This window comes from Mobula hypostoma, chromosome 1 (genome assembly GCF_963921235.1).
Source record: "Mobula hypostoma chromosome 1, sMobHyp1.1, whole genome shotgun sequence".
NCBI classification, from domain to species: Eukaryota; Metazoa; Chordata; class Chondrichthyes; order Myliobatiformes; family Myliobatidae; genus Mobula; species Mobula hypostoma.
This window is the reverse complement of record NC_086097.1, coordinates 228,401,158-228,426,943: the sequence shown is the minus strand read 5'-3', so window position 1 is coordinate 228,426,943 and position 25,786 is coordinate 228,401,158. Positions and strand designations below refer to the sequence as shown.

The 25,786-nt window shown below is 42.9% G+C and overlaps 1 protein-coding gene across 8 annotated transcripts in view; it reads left to right on the top strand.

The window, feature by feature from the left end:
• The first annotated feature begins 1,456 nt into the window (after window positions 1–1,456).
• The window catches only part of LOC134355504 (uncharacterized), a 65,938-nt gene continuing 41,608 nt past the window's right edge, over window positions 1,457–25,786 (top strand). For 3 of the 8 annotated variants that reach the window (XR_010020113.1, XM_063065510.1, XM_063065498.1), the window contains exons 1-2: window positions 1,457–1,671; window positions 2,043–2,146. Coding sequence is in view for 5 of the 8 variants with exons in the window: in XM_063065510.1 (XP_062921580.1) it covers window positions 1,662–1,671; window positions 2,043–2,146 (114 nt within the window). In the remaining 3 variants the exon portion in view is untranslated. The other 5 variants (XM_063065481.1, XM_063065502.1, XR_010020112.1 and 2 more) reach the window with 5 other exon arrangements.

Genomic DNA, 25,786 nt, shown 5'->3' with positions numbered 1-25,786 from the left:
GTCACCTCCCCCGTCTGGTGAGACTCTTTGGGTTCACTCTCCCGGTCATGGTGCCGGGTCTGTTTTGCATTTACCACAATAAAACGGTTGTTCAGTTCAACCAGTTTCCTCGTCTGTCATTATGGACCAAATGCTCGCCAGGTCTTATCGCTGATCTCACCCATTCCCCGCAACCCATGTGCAATCAGTCATCTACACCAACCACCCACTGCAATGTAAACTACCTCTCAACTTGATCACAAAACTTTAAAGAGAATTCTTAACGGACAGTGTGGCTGCAGACGATATTCAAAAATCACTGAAGCCATCAAGTAGACGAAGTCCTCTCTGGCTAACAGTGAATCGAGACGGTAAGGGATGATGGATTCTGTAGATACTATCCATGGTGGGGAGTGATGTGTCCGTGATGCACTAGGCAGAGTCCACTGCCCTCTGCAGCTTCTTACATTCCTGTGTCTCTGAAGTGCCATAACCAGACAGGATATTTAAAACGCTACATCAGTAGAAGTTTGATAGAGAGACTTCTACGCCATTAATCTACATCAGCCTAAATTTGACCACTCGTCCACAATATCCGAATCAGGTTTATTTTCTGCCTTATATGACGTGAAATTGTCACTGACTTGCATGATGTGGAATTTGTTGTGCGGCAGCATTACAACGCAAACACATAAAAGTCAACAAATAGCGCAAAATGAGATGGACCTTTTGGAAATCTGATGGCAGAAGGGAAGAGGCTGTTTCTAAATCGGTAAGTGTGGGCCTTCAGGCTCCTGTACTTTCTTCCTGAAGGTAGTAACGAGAGGATGGCATGTCCCGGACGGGGTGCCCCCTTCGTAAGTACTAATGGATGTTTTTATCCATCGCACGTTTAGAACATAATGCAAAGCCCGAAGAAACCAATAAAATATGCCAAGTACCAGAAGTCACAGCCCTACGAAACAAAGGTTTTACTGGAGTTGAAGGAAATTATGTGTATCGAGTTTGTTAACAATAGAAAATCTGCAGAAGCTGGAAATCCAAGTGACACACACAAAATGCTGGAGGAACTCAGCAGGCCAGGCAGCATCTATGGAAAAGAGTACAGTCGACGTTTCGGGCCAAAACCCTTCAATCCTGCTGCCAGGCCTGCTGAGTCCCTCCAGCATTTTGCGTGTGTTAAATGGTGTAAAACCTGTTATTTTAAATGTAGTTGCCGCTGAAGAACACCAAGGAACAACCATATTACAAGGTACCAATCAAAAGAGTTTCCGTGTACTGACGCTGGCAGAAACGAGATAGGCCAACATGGGAATCATTAGCAAGTGGAAAAGTTCGCAAATTCTCCACCGTTCTCTACAATTGTAAAGCACCAGGTGTTCGCAAACACAACCCCAATGCGAGCAAAACTGCACGGATCGTTCCCTGAGGCTTCAGAGATGCGACCTCACTTCTGAAATATAGTTAGAGAAGAAAACGCGCCGGTAGATGTTGTGTGCACACGGGTAGTGAGGCCGCGGGAACACGCAACCACGCCGCCTGTCCGCCCGAGCGCTGAAAAGTGAAAGCCCCGAAGGTGGGCGGTTTCGGCGAGCGCTTGGCTTCACGAGGGAACGCCTCAAGTTGCGCGCCTGGTTTCGCCCCGAGCGCAGTTCCTTGGTTCACAGGCGGCTCCGGCGAAAATGACAAATGGTAAGTGCCGGGGAGGCAGACGAGTGCGACAGGTAACTTGATTTAGAGTTACAAAGCTGCTTTCCTCAGGGGTCCTGCATTGCTGGAACCCAGGGAGAAGGGGATAAGCTGTGGCTAACACGCGGCTTCAGATCCGGATCTCGCACTGATATCAGTTAGGAATTTGCAGCCCCGGTGGAAAATCCGGACCCAGGTCTTATCCGGATCTTTAAAGGCACCTGGCTGTGCCTGTGGCGGTGGTGGCTAATGTGTGGGTGACTGACTTCAGTTCAGAGAGTGAGTTATCACCGATCACATTTTCGGTTTGCACCGGGATTTAACGAAAGTGGAAACTCAAATAGGAAGCTGCGTCCTTCTCTGAATTTCCCCAGGGAAAGGACACCAATTTGCCGAGCGCCACGCAAGAGAAGCGGCAGAAATGAAGCCCATTCTCCAGCTGAAGTATGGAGAGAAGAGCAGGAAGAAGCCTGAACAGGTGATTAGTGGAAACCTGAGCAGTTAAGTGAGAACGACACACTGGTTCTAGTCTATAATTAATGATTTACTGATTGGTAATGATTACAAGAAAGACTATATTTAATAATATTAACGTTCCTGGATCTGAAGTCAACGAACTAGAAATAAAACGGTGAGCTCCTTTCCAACTTGACAGTAAAAGATGTGTGATCGCACAGATGTGTGAGTAGAATAAATCACGTTAACGTAAACATAGTGAAGATTCCCGTTGTATTGGGTAAGCGTGAAAAAGAAGAGATCCCTTTGTTTAAAAAATGTAAACATTTAAATGCGGGCAAAACTTTATTGATAGATTATTTCAAGTCATTTGCAAATAAATTAGCAGAATAAACAATAGGCCTGTGTTTCGCTACCTCCCGCCCTGCTTAGGGAAATTTTTTTTCGGTACAGTGTAATATGGGGCTGCGGAATTTTGTGGTTGTAATGGTATTGCCAGTATTTTATTGTGGACCCTATTTGCTGGAAGTGTATTTTTTTAGGGCGGACAGTTTATACGATCTTGGATGCACTCTATTAAATGATGGTAAAAGCAGATTTCGGCAGGAGTTTCCTGCTGAATTCTGCGAATCTGAATTCTGCAAATGTATAGTGGAGAGTATTCTGACTGGCTGCATCGCTGTCTAGTATTGGGGGGGGGGGGGCGGGGTGGCTGCTGCACCAGATCGAAATAGGTTGCAGAAAATTAGTCAACCCCATAATGGGCACCAGCCTCCGTAGTATCCAAGACATCTTCAATGAGCAGTGCCCTAGGAAGGCGGCATCCATCATTAAGGATCGCCACCACCCCAGGACACACTGATACCGTCGGGAAGAAGGTACGGATGCTTGAAGGCACAAATTCGGCAATTCAGGAATAACTTCCCGCCTGCCATCGAATTTCTAAATGGACATTGAACCCATGAACACTACCTCACTACTTTTTTTTATTTCTGTTATTTTGCACCACTTGTTTTAACTTAGCTATTTAATAGACACATGTATGTACCCACTGTAACTCAGTTTTTTTCTCTATTTATTTAGCATGTATCTCATTATATTGCTGTCTTGAAGTAAACACGTTTCATGAGATACACTGGTGATATTAAATCTGATTCTTATTCTAAATTTTCAGAAATGAATTGAATTTGTACAGAGTGGAGTCCACTGCTATGGTTCCAGTAGCACTTGATCTTTAAAAATGCCAGTGTCACTCCACTCTTCAAGAGGGAGACAGAAGAAAGGAAATTATAGACCAGTTAGCTTCACCTCGGTAGTTGAGAGAATGGTGTAGTTGATTGTTAAGGATGAGGTTTCAGGGTATTTGGAGGCACATGGTAAGATAAGCCAAAATCAGCATGGTTTCCAATAGGGAAAATCTTGCTTGACAAATCTGTTGAAATTCTTTGAGGAAATAACAGGCAGGATAGACAACGGTACATGTTGTTAACTTGGATTTTCCGAAGGTCTTTGACAAAGTGGCACACACAAGGCTGGTTAACAAGATAAGAACCCATGATCTTACAGGAAAGGTACTAGAGTGGATGGGCATAGAGTGGTAATAAAGAGGGCCTTTTCTGATTGGCTGCGGGTGACTAGTGATTTTCCACACGGATCTGTGTTGGGACCGATTCTTTTTGTGTGATATGCCAATTATTTGAATGACAATTGCTGATTTTGTGGCCGTGTTTGCAGATTATACGAAGATAGGTGTAGGGACAAGATGATTTGGGTAAACAGGGAGGCTGCAGAATGACTTTGACAGATTAGGAGAATGGACAGAGAAGGGGAAGATGGAATGCAGTGTCAGGAAGTGCATGGTTGTGCACTTTGGTAGAAGGAATAAAAACCGAGTCTGGTTTATAATGGAGAGAAAGTTCAAATATCTGAACTGCAAAGGCATTTGGGAGACCTGGTGCAGGATTCTCTAAAGGTTGATCTGCAGGGTGAGTCAATGGTGAGAAAGGCAAATGCAATGTTAGCATTCATTTTGGGAAAACTAGAATAGAATAATGCTGAGGCTTTATGAGGCACTGGTGAGGCCTCACTTGAGCAGCTTTGGGCCCCTTATCTACAGAAGGATATGATGGCATTAGAGAAGGTTCACAAAAATAATTCCTGGAATGAAAGGCTTCTCACGTGAGTGTTTGATGGGTCTGGGCCTGTATTCTCTGGAATTTGGAAGAGTGAAAGCTGTCTGGGAGGGTTTAAACTAATTTGGAGGGGGATGGCAACCAGAGTGAAGGGACTCAGGATAGGACGAATTGTAGCAGATAGATAGGCAGAGGGGATGACATGGTTCTTCTGGTAAAGAATGGCATCAAATCATTAGGAAGATGTGACATAGGATCGGAAAACGTTGAATCCTTAGTGGGTTGAGTTAAGAAACTGCAGAGGTAAAGGACACTGATGCCAGTTATATACAGGTCTCCAAACAGTAGCTGGAGACCTGTATATAACTGCTGGACCATGTGAACTGCACCCTAGGGTTCTGAAAGAGGTAGCAGTAGAGATTGGGGAGGCATTAGTAATGATCTTTGAAGAATTGTTGGACTCTGGCATGGTTCCAAAAGACTGGAAGATTGAAAATGTCACTCCACTCTTTAAGAATGGAGGGAGGCAGCAGAAAGGAAATTATAGATCAGTTAGTCTGACCTCAGTGGTTGGGAAGTTGTTGGAGTCAATTGGTAAGGATGAGGTAATGGAGTACTTGGTGACACAGGACAAGATAGGACAAAGTCAACATGGTCTCCTTGAGGGAAAATCCTGCCTGACAAACCTGTTGGAAATCTTTGAGAAGGTTACAAGTGGATAGATAAAGCGGATGCAGCGAATGTTGCATGTTTGGATTTTCAGAAAGCCTTTGACAAGGTTCTACACATGAGGCTGCTTACCAAGTTAAGAGCCCATGGTATTACAGGAAAGTTACTAGCATGGCTCGAGCATTGGCTGATTGGTAGGAGGCAGCACGTGGGAATGAAATGATCCTTTTCCTGTGGCTGGTGCTCTTCAAGGGTCGGTGTTGGGACTGATTGTTTTATGTTGTATATCTGTGATTTAGATAATAGAATAGATGGCTTTGTTGCTAAGTTTGCAGATGATGCAAATATTGGTGGAAGGGCATGTAGTGTGTGGAAATAGGAAGGCTGCAGAAGGACATGGGCAGATTGGGAGAATGGGAAAGAAAGTGGCAAATTTGTCCATGCAATGCTGGACAATGCATGGTCATGTACTTGGTAGTAGAAATAAATGTGCCAATTATTTTCTAAATGGGTAGAAAATCCAAAAATCTGAGATGCAAAGGGACTTGGGAGTCCTTGTGCAGAATATCCTAAAGACTTACTTGTAGGTTGAGTCAGTGGCGAGGAAGACAAATGCAATGTTAGCATTCATTTCAAGAGGTCTACAATACATGAACAGGGATTTGATGCTGATGTTTTATGGGGCACTGGTGGGGCCTCATCTTGAGTATTGTGAACAGTTTTGGGTTCCTGATCTAAGAAAAGTTGTGCTGGAATTGGAGAGGTTTCAGAGGAGGTTCTCAAGGATGATTGTGGGAATAAAAGTGTTATCACATGAGAAATGTTTGATGGCTTTGGGTCCTTACTCACTGGAATTTAGAAAAATGAGAGGGGATCTCATTGAATCTTCTGAATGTTGAAAGGTGTAGACAGAGTAGATGTGGAAAGGATGCTTGCCATGGTGGGGGAGTGTAGGATAAGAGGTCACAGCCTCAGGTTGGAGGGGTGTCCATTTAAAACAGACCTGGAGAAATTTCTATAGCCAGAGGTTAGTGAATTTGTGGAATTTGTTACCACAGGCAGCTATGGAGGTCAGGTTGATGGGTGTATTTAAGGCAGAGATAGGTACTTGATTGGCCATGGCGTCAAATGTTACAGGGAGAAGGCCGGGTCGTGGGGAGAAAAAACAGAATCAGCCATGATTGAATGGGCCATCTCGATGGGCCAAATGGCCTAATTCTGCTCCTGTGTTCTGTGGTCTTATAGGCAATGTGGGCCTGTGATCTTTTGCTTATGGTTTGAATTACATAGATAGTGTTATACATCCTCAAACATTTGTTAATACTGCATGATGACTTTTACTGATAGTCATAGAGCATGGAAACAGGACCTTTGACCTATGTCATTCATATGGACTAAAATATTTTCCTAGCTGGTCTCATAATACTCTGATTTTGGCACATATCTCTTGGAACATCTGTTATCCATGTTCCTGTCAAAATGTCTTTTAAACAATAGAAATGTTGATGTAATTATTCTTGTCTCCAGCATAGCAGCTTGTTCCATATATCGTTCTATCATTTTCTCTGTTGGGGGGGGGGGCGGCTTGCCTCTCATGTCCCCTTTAAATCTCTCCCCTCAATGTAAAGCTGTGCCCTCCAGTTAAGACTTCTACTTGTGAAGGAGTCCATCTTAGATAAGACGTTAATCCATCTTATCATAGAAACATAGAAACATAGAAAATAGGTGCAGCAGTAGGCCATTCGGCCCTTCGAGCCTGCACCGCCATTTATTATGATCATGGCTGATCATCCAACTCAGAACCCCGCCCCAGCCTTCCCTCCATACCCCCTGACCCCCGTAGCCACAAGGGCCATATCTAACTCCCTCTTAAACATAGCCAATGAACTGGCCTCAACAGTTTGCTGTGGCAGAGAATTCCACAGATTCACCACTCTCTGTGTGAAGAAGTTTTTCCTAATCTCGGTCCTAAAAGGCTTCCCCTCTATCCTCAAACTGTGACCCCTCGTTCTGGACTTCCCCAACATCGGGAACAATCTTCCTGCATCCAGCCTGTCCAATCCCTTTAGGATCTTATACGTTTCAATCAGATCCCCCCTCAATCTTCTAAATTCCAACGAGTACAAGCCCAGTTCATCCAGTCTTTCTTCATATGAAAGTCCTGCCATCCCAGGAATCAATCTGGTGAACCTTCTTTGTACTCCCTCTATGGCAAAGATGTCTTTCCTCAGATTAGGGGACCAAAACTGCACACAATACTCCAGGTGTGGTCTCACCAAGGCCTTGTACAGCTGCAGTAGTACCTCCCTGCTCCTGTACTCGAATCCTCTTGCTATAAATGCCAGTATACCATTCGCCTATTTCACCGCCTGCTGTACCTGCATGCCCACTTTCAATGACTGGTGTATAATGACACCCAGGTCTCGTTGCACCTCCCCTTTTCCTAATCGGCCACCATTCAGATAATAATCTGTTTTCCTATTTTTGCCACCAAAGTGGATAACTTCACATTTATCCACATTAAATTGCATCTGCCATGAGTTTGCCCACTCACCCAACCTATCCAAGTCACCCTGCATCCTCTTAGCATCCTCCTCACTGCTAACACTGCCACCCAGCTTCGTGTCATCCGCAAACTTGGAGATGCTGCATTTAATTCCCTCATCCAAGTCATTAATATATATTGTAAACAACTGGGGTCCCAGCACTGAGCCTTGCGGTACCCCATTAGTCACCGCCTGCCATTCTGAAAAGGTCCCGTTTATTCCCACTCTTTGCTTCCCGTCTGCTAACCAATTCTCCACCCACACCAATACCTTACCCCCAATACCGTGTGCTTTAAGTTTGCACACTAATCTCCTGTGTGGGACCTTGTCAAAAGCCTTTTGAAAATCCAAATATACCACATCCACTGGTTCTCCCCTATCCACTCTACTAGTTACATCCTCAAAAAATTCTATGAGATTCGTCAGACATGATTTTCCTTTCACAAATCCATGCTGACTTTGTCCGATCATTTCACCGCTTTCCAAATGTGCTGTTATCACATCCTTGATAACTGACTCCAGCAGTTTCCCCACCACCGACGTTAGGCTAACCGGTCTATAATTCCCTGGTTTCTCTCTCCCTCCTTTTTTAAAAAGTGGGGTTACATTAGCCACCCTCCAATCCTCAGGAACTAGTCCAGAATCTAACGAGTTTTGAAAAATTATCACTAATGCATCCACTATTTCTTGGGCTACTTCCTTAAGCACTCTAGGATGCAGACCATCTGGCCCTGGGGATTTATCTGCCTTCAATCCCTTCAATTTACCTAACACCACTTCCCTACTAACATGTATTTCATTCAGTTCCTCCATCTCACTGGACCCTCTGTCCCTTACTATTTCTGGAAGATTATTTATGTCCTCCTTAGTGAAGACAGAACCAAAGTAATTATTCAATTGGTCTGCCATGTCCTTGCTCCCCATAATCAATTCACCTGTTTCTGTCTGCAGGGGACCTACATTTGTCTTTACCAGTCTTTTCCTTTTTACATATCTATAAAAGCTTTTAAAGTCCGTTTTTATGTTCCCCGCCAGTTTTCTCTCATAATCTTTTTTCCCCTTCCTAATTAAGCCCTTTGTCCTCCTCTGCTGAACTCTGAATTTCTCCCAGTCCTCAGGTGAGCCACTTTCTCTGGCTAATTTGTATGCTACTTCTTTGGAATTGATACTATCCCTAATTTCTCTTGTCAGCCACGGGTGCACTACCTTCCTTGATTTATTCTTTTGCCAAACTGGGATGAACAATTGTTGTAGTTCATCCATGCAACCTTTAAATGCTTGCCATTGCATATCCACCGTCAATCCTTTAAGTGTCATTTGCCAGTCTATCTTAGCTAATTCACATCTCATACCTTCAAAGTTACCCCTCTTTAAGTTCAGAACCTTTGTTTCTGAACTAACTATGTCACTCTCCATCTTAATGAAGAATTCCACCATATTATGGTCACTCTTACCCAAGGGGCCTCTCACGACAAGATCGCTAATTAACCCTTCCTCATTGCTCAAAACCCAGTCCAGAATAGCCTGCTCTCTAGTTGGTTCCTCGACATGTTGGTTCAAAAAACCATCCCGCATACATTCCAAGAAATCCTCTTCCTCAGCACCTTTACCAATTTGGTTCACCCAGTCTACATGTAGATTGAAGTCACCCATTATAACTGCTGTTCCTTTATTGCACACATTTCTAATTTCCTGTTTAATACCATCTCCGACCTCACTACTACTGTTAGGTGGCCTGTACACAACTCCCACCAGCGTCTTCTGCCCCTTGGTGTTACGCAGCTCTACCCATATCAATTCCACATCTTCCCGGCTTATGTCCTTCCTTTCTATTGCGTCAATCTCTTCTTTAACCAGCAACGCCACCCCACTTCCCCTTCCTTCATGTCTATCCCTCCTGAATATTGAATATCCCTGAAAGTTGAGCTCCCATCCCTGGTCACCCTGGAGCCATGTCTCTGTGATCCCAACTATATCATAATCATTAATAACAATCTGCACTTTCAATTCATCCACCTTATTACGAATGCTCCTTGCATTGACACATAAAGCCTTCAGGCGCTCTTTTACAACTCTCTTAGCCCTTATACAATTATGTTGAAAAGTGGTCCTTTTTAATGCTTGCCCTGGATTTGTCGGCCTGCCACTTTTACTTTTCTCCTTTGTACTTTTTGCTTCTACCCTCACTTTACACCCCTCTGTCTCTCTGCACTGGTTCCCATCCCTCTGTTGTGAACTAACCTCCTCACGCCTAGCCTCTTTAATTTGATTCCCACCCCCCAACCATTCTAGTCGCCTCAGTAGCCCCCGCTAATCTCCCTGCCAGGATATTGGTCCCCCTGGGATTCAAGTGTAACCCGTCCTTTTTGTACAGGTCACGCCTGCGCCAAAAGAGGTCCCAATGATCCAAAAACTTGAATCCCTGCCCCCTGCTCCAATCCCTCAGCCACGCATTTATCCTCCACCTCATCGCATTCCTACTCTCACTGTCGCGTGGCACAGGCAATAATCCCGAGATTACTACCTTTGCGGTCCTTTTTCTCAACTCCCTTCCTAGCTCCCTATATTCTCCTTTCAGGACCTCATCCCTTTTCCTACCTTATCCCTGCCCCTCATGATTTTATAAGGTCACTTCTCAGCCTCCACTGCTTCAGGGACAACACTCAGAGCCCGTCCAGTCCCTCCTTAAAACTTGTAATGGTTTTGGGGTTGCTGACCACAGAGTTCTATGTTCAAAGATTTTAAGGCCTATCTAATTATAAATAACCACAAGTACTCTCACTAAAGGGAAATTATACTGTAACAGCTCAATCTTGAAAGACTAGTTCACTTCCCTGTTTATTCTCCATGGCGAGTTTAGCAAATACTCACTATTCGAGCAGTGGGTCAACTCTTCCTACCAAGGAGAAGGTACTTCCAGATAACACACAGTTCATTTATTTACAGGGCATATTTAATACCACGAAACACTCTTAAATCACATTTAAAACTCGAAGGATTTCTATCTTAAAAATTTCCCAGTTACAAACCAGTTCTAAAGCAGAAAGCAGTTTTCAAACATAAGGAATTAAGGATTTCCAGAACACAGCTACAATTGCTACAAACTAAATGATGTACTAAAGATGCAGATAAACAAGCTGTCTGTCGCAGAAACCAAAGCTGGAGGAATGGGTTTGACCTCTTGCTTGTTGATGTTCTTTACACCATTCCTAATAAGATTGAACTGTTCTCTATATTCATACCCTTTCCAGCCATATGGGTGACTTCACAAGCATGTGATATTTATTCAGCTACCCTTTTAACGCAAAAGGTTTAAAAGCATTTTCGTAGACCAGGATCTCCCCCTAGCTACCGTTACTGCTGTAAAGTTAACTTCTGAGTACCAAAACACGCGAAAATCTGCAAATGCTCGAATTCCAAAGCAATGCGCACAAAATGCTGGAAGAACTCAGCAGGTCAGGCAGCATCCACGGAAATGATTCAAGAGTTGATGATTGGGGCTGAGACCCTTCTTCGGGATTGAGAAAGAAGGAGGAAGACGCCCAAGTGAAAAGGTGGAGGAAGGGGAAGGAGGCTAGCTGGAGGGTGATGGGTGAAGCCAGGTGGATGGGAAAGGTCAAGGGCTGGAGAAGAAGGAATCTGATAGGAGAGAGAGTGGATCACAGGAGAAAGGGAAAGAGGAGAGGACACAGGCGAAAGTAATAAGCAGGTGAGAAGAGGCAAAAGGTCCGAGAGGGAAATGGAGGAAGTGGGGGTGGATTTTGTTTTACCGGAAGGAGAAATCAATATTAATGCCATCAGATTGGAGGCTACCCAGATGAATGTAAGATATTGCTCCCTCACCCCGACTGTGGCCTTATCATGGCACAAGAGGACATGATTCCTGCTGAAAGCAGAGAGCGATGGGGGGGTTGGGAAAGGTGTAGATATGTTTTGTGGTGGGATCCCTTTGAAGATGGTGGAAGTTGGGAGGATGATTTGTTGGAAGCGGAGGCTGATGGGGTGGTAGGTAAGGACAAGAACTCTAAGGCAGCGGGAAAAATAGGTGAGCACAGATGCTTAGGAAATAGAGGAGATGCCGGTGAGGGCAGCATCAGTGGTGGAGAATGGGAAACCCCGTTCTTTGAAGAAGGAGGACATCTCAGATGCGCTGAAAAGGAAAGCCTCATCCTGGGAACAGATGTGACAGAGAGAAAGCAACAGAGAAAAAGGAATAGCATTTTTACGGAAGATAGTGTGGGAAGAGGTGTAGTCAAGGTAGCTCTGGGAATTGGTAGCTTTATAAAAGACGTCGGTTAACAGTTTGTCTCCAGAGATGAAGACAGAGATCGAGAAAGGGGAGGGATGTGTCGAAGATGGACCAGGTGAATTTAGGGCAGGGTGGAAGTTGGAGGCAAAGGCAATAGAATTGATGAGCTCAGCATGGGTGCTTGAAGCAGCATCAATGCAATCATTGATGTAGCAGAGGAAAGATTGGGGGAGTATTAAAGGAGGCTTCGAAAATGGACTGTTCCAGGTAGCCAACGAAGAGGCAGGCAAAGCTGGGGCCCATGAAAGTGCCCATGGCTACCCCTTGAGTTTGGAGAAAGTGGGAGCAATCAAAGGAAAAACTGTTGAAGGTGAGGAACAGTTCTTTCAGAAGGATGGGGTGGTAGTAGAGGGGAATTCATTGGTTCTTTTATCAAGAAAGAAGTAGAGACCTTTGAGGCCTTGATGGGAGAATAGATATGTACAGGGACTGAACATCCATGGTCAAGATCTGGTAGTCAGGGCTAGGGAGTTGAAAGTTACTGAGGTGATCAAGGACATGAGAAGTGTTGCAGACGTAGATGGGAAGGGATTGAACCAGAGGTATAGAATGGAATTGAAGTGTGAGAACGCAAGTTCAGTCGGTCAGGAGCAGGCAGAGACTGTGGGCCTACCCGGACATTCTGGTTTGTAGATCATGGGTAGAAAGTAAACAAGCAGTGTGGGGTAAGGGAACTATGGATTGTGAACTTTCTGATGGTCCTGAGTGGGGGACAATTTTTTTGATAGTCCAGAGTGTGATCGTCTTCAAGAGGAAGGTACGAGGAGGTGCCTGAGAGTCGCCACCTGGCCTCAGCAAATCAGTGCGCCATATTGCAACAGCACCCCCTGAGTCTGCAGTTCTGAAAGTAAGGTTGGGATTGGTGCAGAGAGAGTGGAGGGCAGGGCGTTCAGAGAGGGTAAGGTTCGAGGAGGAAGGAGGAGTGTTGAAGTCAGGATGCTTGGTATTTCATTGGCAATTTGAGATGAAAAGATCCAGAGCAGACAGAGAACCGGAGTGGGGCATTCAAAAGTGGAGGAGGGTTGAAGATAGTTGAAGATTCCTCATCCAAGCAGGGTGTGGAATTCTTGCCAAAGAGGTGGGATCAGAGACAGAGGCGAAGGATGAAGAACTTGATGTCATGGCACTGAAAGGGGACAAAGGTGAGGCTCTTTCTAGGGACAGAACATTATGCTTCAGAGAAGAGAAAGTCAGGGGGAATGGTGAGGATGAGGAGAGGATTAGAGGTGGAATCAGAGATGGGGGTGTGAAGGAGGGTTGGGGTGCTCCGAGAAGGTAGGCTGGGAGGAAGATGAAGACTTCAAGAACACAAGAAGTGATAGTGGGACCTGACAGACATGGTGCTGGGGGAAAGGGAGACTGGGTGCCCAGCGGCAGCAAATAAGGCTTATGAAGTGCATAAACTATTCCAACTATAAACAGATTAGTTATTGATATAATAAATGGTGTTTTCCTTCTAGTTCTGCAAGCTACTTAAGAGTCAGCTTGTCTATTTGAAACAATCCAAGTTAAACAACCCATTGTCTTGTAACACACACAAAAACTGCTGGTGAAAGCAGCAGGCCAGGCAGCATCTATAGGAAGAGGTACAGTCGACATTTCGGGCTGAGACCTACTCTACTCTTGAGCAATAATAAAGCAGGTGCAGTGATTCTTTACAGACAGTGTCTTCAAAATACAGAGCTGTTCTATAAAGAGTACCTGTTTAACTTCAAGCTGCTTTCGATTTACATTTTAAGAACAGAAGACTGACTTCCATTTATAAGCAGAAGTTAAACAGCACTATAGTTGAAAGTTTACTGACTACTGTTTGTGACCTTTCAAACGGCAGCTGCTATTTGGAAAGCAAGCGTAGCAAACGTGAGATAGAAGCAAATATCTATCACATTCCCCGCTTGCTTAGTTGAAGATTTCTAACCCTGCTGATTTCACTATATTGGTAATTCTGAACTCTGTATATAATTTTCAGTCTTAACCCCCCCCCCCCAATTATTTCCCCCCTAACTGCTGTGTTTTCTCAGAAAGCTTTAACTGAACAAGGGCTATCCAGGCTGTTCTGTCAAACCTTGGGATTTTATCAACCAGATGTACAATTTGTTCTGGTAACAAATATAACACGATTAGCAGTACTAATAGGTCCTACTTGTTGTGTTACAGGAGTACCACATATGTAAAATATGCCTATACCCAAATAATAAGTAAAACACGTGCAAGCAGTTCTACCTTGTGACAATATAACACTTTGTACACCCCGAAGGCTCTAGGATTATGTCTCTGTTTCTGAAGAAATCGTAACAGAATAGGTAAAAAGGTTATCAGGGGCATGGCATTCCTCAGGGGTAGCTATCATTCTCCTCCTGGTAAGTGTTCCACCATTGTATAACTTAACATACAATATAGAGCAAGAGATGGTCTTAAATTCAAAGGTGTAAATCATGGTAGTATAATGCCATCATTAGCAATGAACAACACATTTACAATGTACACTATGTAAAATATTAACCATGTCTATCAAAAGTTACCCATGTTAAAAAGTAAATGTGACTTCCAAGCAGCTAAGTAAAAATAATGTTTGTCGACTCACTTTTCTGTTTGTGAGATTGTGTTATTAAACCCATTACTCTCAACAAATAAATCCCAACCACCCTCAAGATGAGGTGAGAAACATACATACCTGGACGCAATGTTAGTGATCAAGAATAGGAAAGGGAAAGGAGCAAGAATAACATGATCAGGGCAGTCCCTGCTCTTCATTCTTCCAGGGGTGAGGATGAACCAGAGGACTAGGTAAAGAGGTGAGTCTGGGGTGGGGACAGTAAAGCAGTTACAGTATATGATAGATAACACATGGTACTGCTGATTGGGTGTGTGAGTTAACAAAGTGTTAGGAGTGGAGCCGTTATACAAAAAGCAGAAGCCACCAAACTTCCATCCTTGCAGACTTCAACATCTGAACAAGAAGAGTAGTAATTCTAACAGCTAAGGGAATTCTCCATAAAACTGCAAAAAAAAAATCTGTAACCTAATTTAATGTAGTGCCAACCCACCCAGAAACTATCCACAGCTATGGAATCTAAATGTACAACAGTTAGAAAGATCTTAGCTATTGTTTCAGCTACAGCATTAATCCAGTCAGGGGTTTAGTATGAGTCTGCAGATGAAACTTGTGAAAGTAAAAAAAAGTGCCTGTTCATGTGATGGTCAGTTCTGCTATTCTTGCGATGAATAAAGAAATATTCTTTTAATTTGACTGAGTTTCTTCTAGCCATTGTTAACAAATATCAAGTCCTTTAAAAACATTCTTTGTTCTGTATCCATCATAAATCATTCCTTCAAACTGGACTTGCGTTTCTATCTTGAGATACGCAACATGGGTTAAATCATCAAACTATTCCAAGATTTATTTCCTTTATGAACTTTAAAGAGTAAGTGATCCTCTGGTAGCAGTATGTCTGAACAACTGTGGTCATCAGCACAGTCCACCCTCTGAGTGAACCAAGGGATCACATCAGTGTGATTGTGAGAGTGAGCAGTGGCTGTCGAGGCAGCTTCACTGTCATATTTTATTGTTAGAAATCATGAAAATTGTTTTGGGTTAGGGTTAGTTTTTTTCTCTTTCTGTTTGTGATGGTACCACAATGCGACTGAATACGCAGCAGTAATTGAAGGCTTGCCTGTGTATGTAACATTGTCTATTTAGGAAGTAATGTTATCTGTGAAACCCCAAAATTTTAGCATTTTCAATTAGTCTTCAACAGTAAAATTTTGTTATAGGCTTATTTCCTTGTTTTACAAATTGTAGCCGAAGTCTCTCTGAGATATAATTGAATTCATAAGGACACTAATAATTTAGAACTAATTTTCATTATAAAGTTTGCACCACAGAGTGAACTATTTATGACTGTTTGACTTGGGCAAATATGAAATCTGGGTAGCTACAATGACCTCTGGGACTAAAATCTCTACAATGCTTATTGGACTTATCGATTTCCATTGACCAGGGAGGAAAACTCTGTTGGGACTGATTCTTTTTAGGTTATGTGTCAGTGATTAGAATTGACGACTTTGTTGCAAAGTTTGTAGATGATAGGTGGGGAGGGGCAGTGGTAGGTAGTTTTGAGAAAGTAGAGAGGCACCAGAAGGACTAGCTGAATGAGCAAAGAAGTGGCAGATGAAATACAGTGTTGGAAAGTGTATGGTCATGCAATTTGGTAGAAGAAATGAAAAGGTTAACTATTTTCTAACTGGAGAGAAAATACAGAATGACTTGTGCAGGATTCTCTAAAGGTTAATTTGCAGGTCGAGTCTGTGGTGAGGAATGCAAATGCAATGGTTGCATTCATTTCAAGCGGACGAGAATATAACAGCAAGGATGTACTATTGGGATTTTATAAAGCACTGGTGAGGCCTCACTTGGAGAATTGTGAGCAGTTTTGGGTCCGTTAGGAAGGATTTGCTGAAACTGGAAAGGATTCAAAGGAAGTTCACGAAAATGATTCCAAGATTGAATAGCTTGTCATATGAAGAGCGCTTGATGGCTCTGGGCCTGTATTCACTGGAATTCAGAAGAATGAGAGGTGACTTCAATTAAACCTATCGAATGGTGAAAGACCTTGATAGAGTGGATGAGGGGAGGATGTTTCCTCTGGTGGGGGAATCTATGACCGTAGGGGATGGCCTCAGAATAGAACGTAGATGAAGATTTTTTTTTAGCCATGACATGAAGGGGTTACAGGGAGAAGACAGGAGATTGGGGATGAGAGGAAAATTGGATCAGCCATGATGAAATAGTGGAGCAGACTCGATGGCCTAATTCTGCTCCATTAGCTCATGGTGTTATAATGTAGTCTAAAACATTTTTGCTTCATCTTCGCTTCTGCTTCAGTGCATATTAACATGCAAAGACCTGGATTGAGGGTTTAGCTAAACCCTTTTGGAACATAATCCAGAGATGCAGAAAATTGTCATGTTAGCTTGACATTTAACGATGGGATGGATTAGTAGCCATAATTGGAGATATAGAAATGACTAAAATCTTTGTAGGAAGTATGCTGATATACCTGTTGGCCTTAAGGGGAAAGTGCAATAAGATACCTCTCGGATGGTGGAAGTCTTCTTTAAAACAATTTTGGTTTTGCACAATGTTCTAGTCTAACAGTTTCAATGCCATGTTCCCATGAGTGGGACCATTGAATGACATAACGGTGTCTATATTTTTCTTCAAGTGTAGAGGGATCCATGTCAAGGGATTTTTCTATTAGTTTACCATCAATATCTGGGCTGCAATCTTTCAGTTTTGTTGAGGTGTTATTAATAATTTATGTAAGTGATTCTTTACCTTCCCATCTAACTACGTTCATTTCATCTGCAATGCAGTCGTTGTGAATGTTTACGTGGATGGGAACAATCACTTTGGCAGAGCCAAGTATTAAGGGTTCTAGTGTATAAGTTCACATATGACCAAAAGGTAAGGGCCATTTAGTGATATTTAAATTAGAATCACCATTGCTCTCAGAACCCCTGTAAATAATATTCTGAGTCATTAAGTTTTAGGCATATCCAAGCCAGATGAGACAATATCCGTGGTAAATGTGACTTCATCTGCGAAAAAACAAATGGTAAGTAAGGCAGCACTGAACAATATTTTACTTTTAATATTTGTGCTTACAGTATAATAATACAGCAAAAGTAACATTTCTTCCTGGAGTCTGAGTCTGTCTTACACTGAAAACAATGCATTCTCTGTGTGTGTGTGTGTGTGTATGTATACATACACACACACACACACACACACACACACACACACACACACACATACATATACACACACACCTGGTCCCTGGCATCGGGGAGGCAACATACCATCTGGGAACACACATCAAAGTTGCTGGTGAACACAGCAGGCCAGGCAGCATCTCTAGGAAGAGGTACAGTCAACGTTTCAGGCCGAGACCCTTCATCAGGACTGTCACCTAGTTTCCCATGTCCTGCATCTTGGGTGTAACTATCTCTCTTATGCGCTATCTATCACCCTTTTAGCCTCCCGAATGATCTGGAGTTCAGCCAATTCCAGCTCCTGCTCCTTAATACGGATTGTTAGTAGCTGTAGCTGGATGCACTTCTTGCAGGTGTAGTCTTCATGGACACTGGAGGTCTCCTTGTCTTCCCACAGCCTGCGAGAGAAGCATTCAGCTATCCTTCCTGGCATGCCTACTGTCCTAACTGAGCAGATGTATAGAAGGAAAGAAAAAAAACACTACCTAGAGCTTTTCTTTTTTGCCTTCTCTAAGTGAAGCCTCAAAGAGACAAAACCTCACCACTCTGACTCTGTCCACTCCCATGATGGAACCCCCTCCTCTCATACCTCTGATGTCCAGATTGGTTGTGGTCAGTGCTCAGCATCTGGATGGAAACCTGGGTTGAAATTATTTTAATGGCATTTCTTTCTCAGTCCCCTTTTTGTGGTCCCCAAACTGCCTTGTCAGGTTCTTAGAAGGCCTGTAACCTCCTGGCATTCGAAATAGCTAATTCAGAATTCCTTCAGCATTATTTGGAGGTGTGGTGCATACTGCCTGCAGACTATGATTAGTCAAAGGTTTAACAAGTTGATGGGACGTTTGTACTGGGGAAGCTGCAGCTAATCCCTGTACGGAAGCCTGTCCCTGTATTCTTCTTTTACAGGCTATGGTCAAACTTTTTAGTAATTCTAGTGCATGTTCCCAAGCATCTGTTCTCCAGTTTTCATTGGTACCTCTAGGGTTTTACTGGAATGAGCTCTACTTCATGCACCTTTAAGGAATGCATGATATCCCCATGCATCAGAATTAAGATGTTTGCAGCACCAGGTTCTAACATGTGAGCATGTGGTCTCCACCCGTGTTCTTGATTTCCATCAAAAAAAGGGGCCAATTCATTGTCTTCAGGCATGAATTATTGCTACCTTGTTGGGATCTAGTGATGGGCTGAGTCCAGCAGGTCATACAGCGGGGTCTGGTCTCTCTAATCTGCATCCTACCTTGTGTTCTATCCCTTCATAATTCCAGTTTCTGACTTGAAGAATAAAATACTCATTGTGTTTAATCCCTACTCCGGAAAGGGAGTTACCCCTACTCCCTTTCTGGTTTACGATGGTGCTAGTGATGTCCAGCAACTAACTTATCAGCGGCAAAAAACAAAACAAAGAAAACTACTAAATAACATTAATCACACTTTGTTAATAACGATCAAGGCTAGCAAAGGAGAGGCGAGAAATGATCGAGGGAGGCTGAGGCGCAGGGAAGGCGTGGTCGAGGCAAGTGGAGGCAGGGTGGAAGCGGAGTCAAGGCAGAACGGTGGCATCCTTAAGGGCCAAGTTGTGGTGGTGGGGTTGAAGTCCGAAAGTGGCCAAAGAGCGAGGATCAATCCTATGCTTGGACGATTTAAGCACTGGGCTAGATTGAAAAGGTCAGGTTGTCAGGACTGGAAGTGAGGTGAGGTCCTGTTCTGCTCTCTGCTCCGCGATGATTACTCAGCTCTGCAGTGAACCGAGGCTGCTTCAGTGGCACTGATGTCATTGTCTAGCTTCATGTCTTTCATAGCTATTTGCTTACTTTTATTATTTGCACAATTTGTTTTTTTTCTTTCTCTCCCTGCACATTAGGTGTTTGACAGTTTTTAAAAATGGGTTCTTTTGAGGTTTCTCTGTTTTGTGGCTGTACGTAAGGAGATGAATCTCAAGGTTGTATAATGTATACGTAGTTTGATAATTTGAGGAGTATTTAATGAATTTGAGGAGTTGTCGGGGTACTTTCTCATGTGCCTGCAATTGCATTAGTACGTTCATAATATTGACCAGCATTTGCCTGCACAACTACAGGAAACCAGATCTTGACCATTTTATAGTACTAGGAGGAGTGCTACAGCACTTATCGAATGTGCTCAGAGTTGGACTACTGCTAAAAATTGTTTCTAAAATAATATTTTTTGTATAATGTGACCATTTTGGGTGCCAAATGTGATGGTATTGGGATTGCTGACTGCAAAGTTCTAAACTCAAACAAAGACTTTAAGACCTTTTGGATATTGAATACCCACGAGTACTCACTAAAGAGAGATTATAATATAACTACCCAGTCTTTCACTATTTAAGTGGTGAGTCCTCTCTCTCTACCAAGGAGAAGATGCAAATAAAGTAGTTGAAAACACAGTTCATTTGTTTACAGTGAGACACATTAAGCAGCACACAAAACTCTTAAAACACATTTAAAACTCAGGAGATTTTTTATCTTAAACATTTTTCCAATTACAAACCATTTCTAAAACACAAAGCATTTCTCAAACATAAAGGATTAAGGATTTCCAAAACTTGGGTACAATTCTTTTAAACTAAAAATGCACATCAAAGATGCAGACAAGCAAGTTGTTCATTGCATAAACTGAAGTTGGAGGAATGGATTCTAGTTCTTCCATGCTTCTTTATGTTCCTTACCACACTCCTAATATGCCTGAACTGCTCTCTACAGTTATACCCTTTCCATTGGCTTGTTTGACTTCACAAGCATGTGATATTTCCTCAGATATTCTTCTAACACAAATGGCTTAAAAGCATTTTCAGAGACATGGATTTAAGCTAGCTATCATTAATACTGTAAAGCTAACTTTTGAGTCGTTAAACTCTTCCAATTATAAACACATTCAGTTATTGATATGCTAAATGATATTATCCATCTGGTTCTGCAAGCTATCTTGAACTAATCAACTTAAGAGTCAGCTTTTCTTTTTAAAACAATTCATATTAACAGCCCATTATCTTGTACTCTACTCTTGAGCAATAATGTAGGTGCAGTAACTGAAAAGTAAAAGTGCTTTTTTAATTTCAAGCTAATTGGTATTACTTACATTTAAGAACTGGGTCTGATTTCCATTTAATACTAGAAGCTAAACAAGCAATATCGATGAAAGTTTACTTACAACTGTTTGTGGCCTTTCAAATGGCAGCTGCTCTTTAGAAAGGAAGCTTAGCAACTATGAGATACAAGCGAATATCTATCATAGACTCAAAACCTTTAATCCTAGCTACATCATTGTGAATCTGTTCTGTACCTTCTCTGGCTTAATCACGTGATTCCTACAGTATGGTGACGAGAGCTGCACTTGAAATTCCGGCTCCAGTCTCATCAGTGTCTTGTACAGTTGAAACATGTTGTCCTGATTCTTTTACTTAGTGCTGCATTCAATGAAAACAAGTATGCCTTGTGTCATCCTCACCACCTTGTCAATGACAGCACAGTAATGTAGCTCTTGGTAAACTGCTTTACAGTACTGTACCAGCAATCGAGCTTCAATTCCTGCTGCTGTCTGTAAGGAATCTGTATATTTTCCCTGTGACTGTGTGGATTTCCTCCAGATGCTCTAGTTTCCTCACATTTCAAAGATGAATGACAGTGATTCTCAACGGGGGCAGTACCACCTCCCCCCCTCAAGGGGGCAGTTATGTGCCTTAAGGGGATGTTAGGGGAAATAGAGGTCATCAGGGAGCATTCAAGACTCTTGGGATGGGCGGTAAGCGGCACCCTAACTTGAGGCACGAGACCCGACCGACCATTAGTAGAGTAGAGTAAGAAAAGGATGAGGCACTGGAACACAGGAAGAACCACAGCTCTGCAGGCGGTGAGCACTCGTCGTCACTACGGGTCTGAAACTCAGCAATCTCATCGGACTTTACCAAACAAACAGACATTATTGGGGATGCATAAATTAGCAACCAAGGTGCCAAACAGTTCCCCATGACTCGCGGCACGGAACGAGTTCATGCAATTTAACAGTTGGTAAGTTAAGTACACCCTCTCAACTTTCTCTGCAGATCTACAGAAAACAGGTCGCACAATGATACAGCGCTGGCCAGAACCAAATGGTGAAATAGAGCCAATCAGTGAACCTGCCAACCCCGAGGATTCCTCTTGAGATGTTCAAAACATCCTCAGCTTCATATGTGTGGTCAAGACCCATCTTTGGGATTATGAGACCTTACATGATTGTTCAAATACACTAACTCGAATAATATAAAGGTAGCTTGCTGAACACTAGCTCTATCCCGACTAACTTTCAGATTCCAATCTGAATCCTTGTCAATGTAATTTTTGCCATTGTCATCTTCATCCTTGCCTTGCTGTTCCTTTGCATGCCGCTACCATTATTCCATCCGTCATTAACATCCGATAGGCATTCTCAGTTTGTGTTAATTTTTCATTTTAATTTAGTCCTGTTAATGATGGATAAATATGTACTGCACGATCTGAGTCTGAAGGCAGTGAAGGCTTGAATTCTTATCCTGCTAAGAAACAGAAATTACAGAGAGTGTGTCAATAGGATGTTACATATCAGGAATATGGCGTTATTCCATTCCCGTCAGATCAGCAATGCCCCATATGTTTTATTTGTAAGCCAGTGCTGTACTGCCTAATGAAGCCGTCAAGATTGCAGGAACATTTCTGTTAAAAAACACACTGAAAAGGCTACTTGTGGTCTTGCAGAACTGCAGAACTTTGTCAGTTCCAGAAGATGAAGGAAGCATTTTAAAAGCATTCCACACTTGAATCATTTGCCAAGAAAGCTTAAAAAAAAAAGACCCTGATAGTAGTCTCATTGCTTCCTATAACATTTTCAAAATGATAGCAAAGTGTGGAAAATCTCATACAATTGGTGAAAGAATAATAATGCCTGCTGTATCAGAAGTGCTCACCACTGTTACTGGGTGACGCCACTGGGGTACTGATTGTGGATGATCAGCCATGATCACAGTGAATGGCGGTGCTGGCTCGAAGGGCCGAATGGCCTACTCCTGCACCTGTTGTCTATTGTTCTCAAAATTGACACAAGTATTATAAAATCAATTCCTCTGAATAATAACTTTGTAGCTCATCATGTTGACAAAATGAGTGAGACAATGAAGCATTGATAATGACACATGTATGGTTTATCAAAAACTGCAGAACTTTATGAAGTGACTCTCTTTTTACAAAAGTTAAAAACAAATGTCCATGGAGAATCGATCTATGATGAGCTCAAAATGTATATTGAAGATAAAAGTATTCTGATTAGGAACATGATTTCTTGTGGAACAGATGGAGAACTATATATGACAGGTCACCATGCTGGTTTATGAAAAAGGAAATTCCAAGTCCGTTGGCAATTCATTGTGTAATTCATTGTCAATAACTGACAACCAAAAACCCCAGCCAGTGACTTTTTTTTCCCAAGCATGCCTCTTGTAATATCTGCTATCGACAAAATTAATGGTCATCCACTAAATAGCAGAATATTTCACCAAACAACAGGAATTCTGCAGATGCTGGAAATTCAAGCAACATACATCAAAGTTGCTGGTGAACGCAGCAGGCCAAGCAGCATCTGTAGGAAGAGGTGCAGTCGTCGTTTCAGGCCGAGACCCTTCGTCAGGACTAACTGAAGGAAGAGTGAGTAAGGGATTTGAAAGTTGGAGGGGGAGGGGGAGATCCAAAATGATAGGAGAGGACAGGAAGGGGGAGGGATAGAGCCGCGAGCTGGACAGGTGATAGGCAAAAGGGGATACGAGAGGATCATGGGACAGGAGGTCTGGGAAGAAAGACGGGGGGGGGGGGTTGACCCAGAGGATGGGCAAGAGGTATATTCAGAGGGACAGAGGGAGAAAAAGGAGAGTGAGAGAAAGAATGTGTGCATAAAAATGAGTAACAGATGGGGTACGAGGGGGAGGTGGGGCCTTAGCGGAAGTTAGAGAAGTCGATGTTCAAATACTTTTCTAAACTTCTTCGGTGTAGGCATCGACTTCTCTAACTTCCGCTAAGGCCCCACCTCCCCCTCGTACCCCATCTGTTACTCATTTTTATGCACACATTCTTTCTCTCACTCTCCTTTTTCTCCCTCTGTCCCTCTGAATATACCTCTTGCCCATCCTCTGGGTCACCCCCCCCCCCGTCTTTCTCCCTAGGCCTCCTGTCCCATGATCCTCTCGTATCCCCTTTTGCCTATCACCTGTCCAGCTCTCGGCTCTATCCCTCCCCCTTCCTGTCCTCTCCTATCATTTTGGATCTCCCCCTCCCCCTCCAACTTTCAAATCCCTTACTCACTCTTCCTTCAGTTAGTCCTGACGAAGGGTCTCGGCCTGAAACATCGACTGCACCTCTTCCTACAGATGCTGCTTGGCCTGCTGCGTTCACCAGCAACTTTGAAGAATATTTCACCAGTTATGCCAAGATAACAATGAAGAGTTTGAACGTTTGCTGCTTTACACTGAAGTGTGTTGGTTGTCAACAGGCTGCTGCTTAAAATGTGCCTTTGATCCTGACATTGTGGTTGAATTTTTGCTCAAAGTCAACAAGAGCCTGGGAAACAAGATTGAACTTTTTCAAGGAGATGTGGCATACCTAGCCAATCTGTATGACAAAATGAACATTCTAAATACATAACTGCAGGGTGAGAATTTCAATTTAATCTAGGCTGGAAGTGCAGTTTCCACTTTTATCAGAAAATTGGAAATGTAAAAGTACAACATTGAGAGAAGAACATTGTCATGGTTTCCCTTCATGGAAAGTATGGCACTCTCTTTCACAGACGGCGATTTGCAAGCGTACTGCTTACACCTGCAGTCACTGAAGATGTATTTTCAAAATTGACTAAAGAATTTGAGCAGTCCGGAAGTGCTGGACTGGGTAATTATCCCATTTTTTTGCAAATTAGAAGAACAGGAAGAGAGAGCTTGCAAGAAGAAATTATCGAAATTCAGAATGATGAAGAAGCAAAAATGCTTTTCAAAAATGTCGGTTTTTGTGATACATCGCTATACTGCCCTACAAAGTTTCCTGGTCTTTGGAAAAGTGCCAATCTGCTCTACATTCCGTTTCCATCCTCCTACCTTGTTGAAAGAGGCTTCAGTGCAGTGAACCACATACTCATGAAAAATAGAAACCACTTGGACGTTGGCACCGGTGGGGACTTACAGTTTTTGCTATCACAACTTTAACCAGATATTTCAATACTTGCTAAAAACCATCAAGCTCGGGGATCACATTGATATCAAAGCTGTTGTGCAGTACACGGGTACTGTGTAAGCTAGGCTTAAAGACAAATGAAACTTTAAAGCGGAACCATTTTTGTCATGTTAGCATATGGTAGGTACATTTTTACAGTATGGGGGTGTCAGAAAGTATATTGTGCCTAAGAGGGGCGTTGGCAAGTATGAAAGTGCTTCGGGGGGTGGTGGCGAGAATGAAAGTGTTTTAGGGGGTGTGGGCTAAAAATGGGTAGGAAACACTGATGTGCGAGTTCGAGTTAGTCAGTTATGAGCATGCTGTGTTGGCACCAGAAGTGTGGCGACGCTACAGGCTGCCCCCAGAACACCCACTGACTTTGTTAGTCATTGACGCAAATGATGCATTTCACTGTATGTTTCAATGTAGGTGTGACAAATGAAGCTAATTCTTTTAATCTGATTTTCATTTACCTATATCTTCACTTTAAGGGAGTTATGTAATGATATCCCTTGGTCTTTCTTTTCAATGTCACTCCCTGGGGCCCTGGCATTCACTGCCTATGCTCAGTGGCCACTTTATTAGGTACCTCCTATACCAAATAAAGTAGGTTCTCAGTGTATGTTTATGGTCCTCTGCTGCTGTAGGTCACCCACCTGTTGTACATTCAGGGTGCTCTTCTGCACACCACTGCTGTAATGCCTAGTTATTTGAGTTAATGTTGGCTTCCAGTCAACTTGAACCAGTCTGGCCATTCTCCTTTAACCTCTCTCATTGACGAGATGACTTTGCCCACAGAAATGCCACTCACACCATTCTCTGTAAACCCTGGAGACAGTTGCGCATGATGGGTTGTCTTTATCCAGCTTTAGGACTTGTGTGAAGATTTGATCACATTTTAGGTCTTATTTATGCAGAAATAGAGAAAATTCTACGGGGTTCACAAACTTCCTAATACCACTGTAGGCCCTAGGGTAATGTATTTGATGCCCTTTGTGATTC